Raw genomic sequence first — 6,962 nt, forward strand, 5'->3', positions numbered from 1 at the left:
GGGGCGGGGGGGGGGGGGGGGTAATGGGGTGCCTGTGCCCACAGGCTGCCGGCCCCGCGGCCCCAACACCGCGCCGCCGGGGTGCCCGGCCCACGCCAGGGCGGCTACCCACTTTTCACCCGGCTTCCCCCGGCCGCTGACGGCGCCCCCCGCCCGGTGTGCCTCCGTCTTACTGTCCCCGGCGTCATGGCGGCTCCTTCTCCTCAGCGCCCGGACCAGCTCTTCCCGCTTTTTTCCACGCAGCTTTTCATTGGCTATTCTCCGGTGCAGGCGGGCGCCGATTGGCTGGTGTAGGTGCCTGTCACGTGCCAGACCTCGCCCACCGTGTCCCCTCAGGGCTGTGAGGGGGTTCTGGGTCTCGTCTGTCCCTGCTGGGCTCCGGCTGCCGCCGGTCCCCGGGCCCCGCTCCACAGCTGCCCCCCGGCTCCCCAGTGCCGGCGGTGGAAGCCCCCCTGGGACCAGCATTATTGCAGCCCAACGTGGGCCCTGAGGGCCCCAGCCTCTGAGAGCTGCCTGTCCCCCATGTCACGGAAGGAGGGTGAGGGCCCTGAGCCAGAGCCGGAGGCAGGTGACAGCCTGTTCTTTGCTGGCTTGGGCAGGGATGAGCCCCCCAGTGAGGACCCTGACAGGTAACACATTTTCCACCCTCTGTTACCTCACAATTTTAACCTAAAGTAGAGAAGAAAGCACATATGGGAGTGACAGCCCCCACAGGGGTGTCCAGGGTGACACATGCATCTGCTTGTCCACGGGCCACCACCTTCCTCAACGGGATCCCCAGCGTTTCCCAATTAATGTGATCGACCGAGCCAGCCCTGTGGGGTTCGTGCCCCTGATGTGATAGGGTGCTGTGTTTTGGCCGAGGACGGAGGCGCAGCCCATGGCTACCCAGCCCGGCACAGAAGCAGCACTGGATGGCCAGGCCTCCCGCTACTTCACATCGCTGGATGCCAGCATTGGGGGCCTGCAGCAGCGTGCACAGCAGCTGATCGACAAGGTGAACGACAGCCGCAAAGAGGACCACACCATGATGAGCAGCTTCAGGGAGAGCCTGCTGCTGAAGGTGGGGGACTGGGAGTGGCAGGGGGCCTGCAAGCGCAGGGGGAGCAGTGGGCAAGGAGATGCTGACGACTGATGCCAGCTCCTAGCTGCCGAGCAAGGCTGCACGGCCATGCGGTCTCTGCTTGACATGTTTAATTGCGTTATTCCGCCCGAATTAGTGGCAGGCTGGGGGGCAGTGAGACAAGGTGCCACGGGGAGGGAGCGTGGTGTAAGCAGCCTCTCATAGGGCGACTGGCGCCAGCTGCAGAGCCTGGTGTGCCGTATGCACCGGTGCTCACTGCTGTGGCGGGGGGAGTACCCCCAGCCCCTTTGGGGGTGGCCGCAGCTGCCTCCGGCCCCGCTTTGGGGAGCGGAGGGGACGCCAGTGGCTCCCCCATGCCTGTGCAGCCGCTGGCTGCCCTCGGTGTCCTCGCCTGGCTGCACACCACACCGGACTTTGCTCCCACCGGTGTCCCTGCAGCCGGGGTGGGCCACGTCGGCAGGGCGGGAGGGGGTGCTCCCGCAGGCCCATGTGCAGATGGCAGCCCAGCCTTGGCAGCTGCGGCCCATGGTGACCTGGTGCTCAGTGGCTACTGCGGCCGGCGCTTCGGCTACTGTGGGTGCAGCTGGCAGCAGCAGCAGCCAAGCCAGGCCGGGAGCTGTGCCAGCCTGGGACAGCCGCAGCTGCCATCAGCCCTCCAGGGGACAGCAGTCGGGCGCTGGCTGTGCCAGCAGCGCTGCCCACTCCTGCACCCTGGCAAGAGCCATTTCTCCACCCCCCACCCCAACCCCCCCGCCTTTCCCACCCCGGCGCGGCAGGTCTCTGGCCTGGCGGAGCAGCTGGAGGAGCAGCTCTTCCACCTCTACGGCCTCCACAACGAGCTGATCCAGGAGCGGCTGCAGGAGCTGGAGGAGGTGATGGAGCGGGTAGGGCAGGCTGAGACGGAGCTCCGGCAGGTCTGCCGCACCGTGGAGGCTGCCTACCGTGACCTCTGTCTGCAGCCCGAGACGTGAACAGGACCCCAAAGCTGCAAGGGCCTCCCCCAAATCCGCAGGACACCCCTGCGGAAGCCCACCTGCCTCGCAAGTGTGTGTGTTGCTGCTGCACCAAGGCAGCTGCGAGCAGCAAAAGGGGATTTTGGCCCAAAAGGGCTTTTCCATTGGTGTTAAGTGTTCAGGTTTGACATGAATAAAAAGGAAAAAACCCAAAGGCCAAATCCAGGGGGGGCTGATATGGCTCCACTGCCTGCTCACAGAGGCAAACCCTGCTGCGTGCTGGAGCAGGGCCCCCTCCTGGTGATGGAACTGTGTCCTGGAGGCTTAATTAACGCTGACGAGGCTGGCTGGCAGGCACAGGGTGGCTTTTCCACCATTTATTGGTGAGTGTCCGCGAGGACGGCAAAGGCACCAAGGCAGTTCGCTGGCCAAGAGGCTCTGCAGCAAAGCCCAGCACAACCAAGCTGCTGGGTCTCATCGGTGACACCGAGTCCCATCAGCAACTGTGGGGCGGTTTGGTGAGACATTGTTCCATTGGTGACACTAGGTCCCGTTGGTGACACCAAATCTGGTCATTGGTGCCATCTCCTCATGTCCTTTCCCCACGGGTGACATCCTGGCCCCGCTGGCAGCAGTGTAAGACCAGTCACGCCACAGAGCGTCGCAGCCACATGCCGTTGGTGTGGTGCCGGGTGCCGTGTCCCCCCCGTTAGCCCCGCGGTGCTGGTGGCTTGCCAGGGCTGAAGGACTGGATGCCGGTGATGGCTCGGCCCAGGATTAGCGCATGGATGTCATGGGTGCCTGTGGGCAAGCAAGCAAGCAGCTAGGTCTTGAGGGGTGCCTGGTGGCAGTGGCGGGATCCCATGTCCCCCCCCATACCGGCGTGGTGGTACCTTCATAGGTGTTGACGGCCTCCAGGTTCATCAGGTGCCGGATGACATGGTACTCATCGCACACGCCATTGCCCCCCAGCATATCCCGTGCCTCCCTGGCGATGGCCAGTGCCTTCCCACATGAGTTACGCTTCAGCATCGACACCATCTCAGGGGCCGCCCTGTGGGGACAGGGACGGTGACGCTGGCACCCTCGTGCCACCACCAGCAGCAGCTCCAGGTGTCCCCTCTGCCGTGGCTCCAGTTGTGGTACCCACCTTCCCTCGTCCTTGAGGCGGCCAAGGCGCAGGCAGGCCTGCAGCCCCAGGGCGATCTCTGTCACCATGTCCGCCAGCTTCTTCTGCACCAGCTGGTTGCGTGCCAGCGGACCCCCAAACTGGTTCCTGTGGCGGAGGGGAGGCTGTGAGGCAGGCAGGAACCCCCCTCCCTGCCCCAGGGGGGCACCATGCTGCCCCTGCATTACCTCTCGAGGACGTACTGCCGTGCCGTCTCCAGGCAGGCCTCGGCGGCACCCAGTGCACCCCAGGCGATGCCGTAACGGGCTTGGGTCAGGCAACCGAAGGGGCCCTAGGGTGAGTGGGCGTCACTGGGGTCCCCATCCAGCAGCAGGAGCCCCCGCCAGTGCCGCCCCCCTTGCTTACTGCCAAGCCAACAGCGTTGGGCAGGAGGTTTTCCTCTGGCACCTTTACGTCCTCCATCACGATCATGCCAGTGGCAGAGGCACGGAGCGAGAATTTGCCCTCGATTTTCGGGGTGCTGAGGCCGGGTGTCCCCCGCTCGATCAGGAACCCCCGCACCCGCCCATCCTCCTCGCACACTGCCCACACCACACACAGGTCGGCCACCGGCGCATTGGTGATCCTGGGGAGGGGGTCAGGGTGGGGGTCTGGGGGAGTCAGGGGTGTCCCCCATCCCCCTGGTGTGGGGCTCACCAGGTCTTGGTGCCCCGCAGCGTGTAGGTCTTGGTGCCAGGGTTGTAGCGCGCCCGCGTCTCCATGCGCCCCGGATCGCTCCCGTGGTTGGGCTCAGTCAGCCCGAAGCACCCCAGCAGCTCCCCCCGCGCTGGTGGGGGGCATCAGGGGGGGCCTTGGGACCCCCATGGCTCCCCTTGCCTGCCCCATGGCTGCCCCCACCTGCCCCATGGCCCACCCAGCCCAGGTCGCTCCTGTGGTTGGGCGCTGTCAGCAGCTCCCCCCATAGAAGGCAGTCAGGGGGACGCCATGCCCCCCCCTCCTGCCCTACAGACCCCCCCTGCCCCATAGACTCCTCTCCTGCCCCACAGCCCCCCATCCTTCCCCACAGACCACCCCACTTGACCCACAGCCCCCCCTTCCACCCCACAGTTCTCCCTCCTGTCCCACAGCCCCACCTCACTTGACCCACAGCCCCCCTCTCCTGCCTCGTAGCCCCCCCCCCCCGCCCAACAGTACCCCACTTGACCCACAGCCCCCTCCTGCCCCACAGCCCTCCCCACCATGTGCCCCCCGTGGGGGTCTCACCCAGGGGGGGCAGGAAGCGGTCCCGCTGGGCAGGGGTCCCGTAGGCCAGGATGGGGTACATGACAAGGGAGGACTGGACGCTCAGCACCGAGCGGTAGCTGCTGTCCACACGCTCCAGCTCCCGCGCCACCAGCCCGTAGCCCACTGCTGTGGTGCCTGCGCAGCCGTATCCTGGGGGGGGAGGGGGGCACCCATGGGCAACCCAGGGGCAGCGTCACCCATGGGCACCCATGGGCATGGTGTCACCCACAGCCACCCATGGACATCCCGGGACAGTGACACCCACGGACACCCCAGGACAGCGTCACCCATGGGTGCCCACGGACAGTGTCACCCATGGACACCCAGCCACACCCTGGGGACAGTGTCACCCCCAGACCCCCCAGGACAATGTCATCCCACAGACAGTGTCACCCCAGGGACACCCCTTTCCCCCCAGGATGGGGTCACCCACAGGCCCCCCCCAGCCCCCCAACTCCAGCGGGCCCAGCTCCAGCCCCCAACCATGAGAGGACCCTGCCCCACCCCCCCCAACACCCCAAGGGGAACCACTGACCCCCCCCAGCCCCTCCAAACCCTCCTCCTGCCCCTCGGGCACCCCAGCCCCTCCTCAGGGGTCCCAACACCCCCCATGGCCCTCCCCAATAACACCCTGGGGACCCCTGGCACCCGGCACCCACCCACTGCAGCCCCCCCAGCTCCCTCTACCAAGGACCCTATGGCCCCCGCAAAGACTTCCCCCACCCTCTGGGGGATTGTCCCAGCCCCCCCATTATTCCCCACTCACCTTTGATGGTGGGGCCCAGCATCCCCAGTTCCCCCAGCTCGGTCACGATCTCCCGGTCAAACACTGTGGCGGGGGGGCAGGGGGGGGGGGGGCACAGTGGGGTGTGAGTGTGGCCAAGCTGAGTGGGGGGCAGTGGGGACACCCCCTGGCTGGGGCTGGGGACTCCCCCCACCTCTGCCCCCAACCTTGGCCACCCAGGGAGGGAGCTCCAGGGGTGCTGGGGAGGATTAAGAGGTACAAGGGGAGAACTGGAGGGGCTGGGGGGATTAAGGGGTACAGAGGGGGTACTGGGGGATGCTGGGGGGGATTAAGGGGTACTGGGAGGTATTTTGGGGGTGCTGGGGGCATTTAGGTGGCACTGGAGAGGATTAAGGGGTAACAGGGTTGTTATAAGCAGGGTGCTGGGGGGAACTAAGGGGTATGGTACGGGGGGTATTGGAGGGGTCCTGGGTGTATTGGGGTGTACTGGGGGGCCTAAGGGGTACAGGGGTATTTGGGGGTGCTGGGGGGTTAAAGGCTACTGAGGTTATTGGGGGGCACTGGGGAGGATCAAGGGGTATTGGAGTATTTTGGGGGTGCTGTGGTGGATTATGGGGTGCATGTGGGTATTGGGGGGTGCTGTGGTGGATGAAGGGGTACAAGGGGGGTCCAGGGGGTGTCCTGGGAAGGATTAAGGGGTACTTGGAGGTTATCAGGGGGTGCTGGGGAGGTTTAAGGGGTACAGGGCTGTATTGGGGGGTGCTGGGGTGGATGAAGGGGTATGGGGGGTTATCAGGGGGCGCTAGGGAGGATTAAGGGGGTCCTGGGGAGGATTAAGGGGTACCGGTGGGATCCTGGGTGTATCTTAGCATGCTGGGGGCATCCCCGAGCCCCAGGGGATATTTGTTGGGGAGGGGGGTTACCTGGGTAACCAGTATGTGGGGGGGTCCAGGGGTCCCTGGGGTGTGGACACCAAGGGATGAGGGGGGGTGGCAGGGTTGGCGGGCCGGATGTTTTGGGGGGGGGGGGTGTCGGGGGGTACCCTCGTGCCGGTTGGCGTGCAGCACGCGGGGCAGCAGCCGCTCCTCGCAGTACTTGCGCAGGGCATCGCGCAGCAGCCGCTCCTCGGGCTCCAGCAGCGCCTCCAGCCCCAGCGGGTCCCGCCAGTCGAAGAGGGCTGGGGCTGGGGGGGGGGCACGGGGAGGGTCAGCACCAGCCCCGCGGCTGACCCACACCTGCGCACCCCCCAACAACTAGGGGGGGGGAGGGCGGCGCTGGGGATGGTCCCGGTCTCACTCACCCGGCGGAGAGGGAGCCGTGCCCCCCCAGCGGACGCTGCTCCGGGCCAGGCGCAGCAGCGGGGCGGCGAATCGCAGCGCCATGGGGAGTCTGGGAGGGGGGTGGGAGCTGATCCGGGGACCCTCAGAGCCCTCATGCCCCCACCCCCCCCCGGGCCTCCCCGGGGACCCCCCCCCACCCCCAGATTCCGGCCCCCCCCGCACCGTACGAGCTCAGCGGTGGCGAACGGACCCGGAGGAACCCTGGGCCGTGACGTCACGGAGGTGGGGCGGGGGCGTGGCGAAGGGGCGTGGCTTTAACCCGCGCCTGCCCGGGCTGCGTTCGGAGCTGGGGGGTGGGCGGGCGCTCCGAGCTGCGGAACCCGCCACCCAGGGAGGCCGGGGGGGGGTGTCCCCAAAACTGCGGCCGCGGCGCGATGACGTATGTCGTGTCGTCCCCCAGCCCCCCCTCCCGTCCCCACGGAGGCAG

The 6,962-nt window shown here is 66.9% G+C and overlaps 2 protein-coding genes across 3 annotated transcripts; one reads left to right on the plus strand and one right to left on the minus strand.

Annotated features, from left to right (window-relative positions):
* The first annotated feature begins 36 nt into the window (after positions 1-36).
* SYCE2 (synaptonemal complex central element protein 2) lies at positions 37-2,500 on the plus strand. Its single transcript, XM_037407048.1, has 2 exons — positions 37-1,063; positions 1,861-2,500. The coding sequence occupies exons 1-2, from the start codon at positions 881-883 to the stop codon at positions 2,053-2,055; spliced, it is 378 nt and encodes a 125-aa protein (XP_037262945.1). The 5' UTR covers positions 37-880; the 3' UTR covers positions 2,056-2,500.
* Positions 2,386-6,817, minus strand: GCDH (glutaryl-CoA dehydrogenase). Of its 2 annotated transcripts, none has more exons than XM_037407046.1 (11): positions 6,703-6,817; positions 6,496-6,584; positions 6,238-6,378; positions 5,217-5,279; positions 4,430-4,600; positions 3,863-3,992; positions 3,572-3,791; positions 3,394-3,497; positions 3,188-3,313; positions 2,931-3,091; positions 2,386-2,838 (listed from the first exon to the last, which is right to left on the minus strand). In XM_037407046.1, exons 2-11 carry the CDS (start codon positions 6,575-6,577, stop codon positions 2,747-2,749), a joined length of 1,290 nt encoding a protein of 429 aa, XP_037262943.1. In that variant the 5' UTR covers positions 6,578-6,584; positions 6,703-6,817; the 3' UTR covers positions 2,386-2,746. The 2 variants fall into 2 exon arrangements, with proteins under 2 accessions (XP_037262943.1, XP_037262944.1); XM_037407047.1 differs by having other exon boundaries at positions 6,698-6,780.
* Positions 6,818-6,962: the final 145 nt, after the last annotated feature.

This window comes from Falco rusticolus, chromosome 13 (assembly GCF_015220075.1).
Source record: "Falco rusticolus isolate bFalRus1 chromosome 13, bFalRus1.pri, whole genome shotgun sequence".
Taxonomy (NCBI): Eukaryota; Metazoa; Chordata; class Aves; order Falconiformes; family Falconidae; genus Falco; species Falco rusticolus.

Excerpts from the sequence above, each read along its gene's own strand:
- SYCE2 (XM_037407048.1), top strand. The coding sequence starts at position 881 with ATGGCTACCCAGCCCGGCACAGAAGCAGCACTGGATGGCCAGGCCTCC. Across the intron at positions 1,064-1,860 it reads GGGAGAGCCTGCTGCTGAAG|GTCTCTGGCCTGGCGGAGCA; the intron begins GTGGGGGACTGG and ends CCGGCGCGGCAG.
- GCDH (XM_037407046.1), bottom strand. The coding sequence starts at position 6,577 with ATGGCGCTGCGATTCGCCGCCCCGCTGCTGCGCCTGGCCCGGAGCAGC. Across the intron at positions 3,314-3,393 it reads CGGCAGTACGTCCTCGAGAG|GAACCAGTTTGGGGGTCCGC; the intron begins GTAATGCAGGGG and ends CCTCCGCCACAG. Across the intron at positions 3,092-3,187 it reads CGCCTCAAGGACGAGGGAAG|GGCGGCCCCTGAGATGGTGT; the intron begins GTGGGTACCACA and ends CTGTCCCCACAG.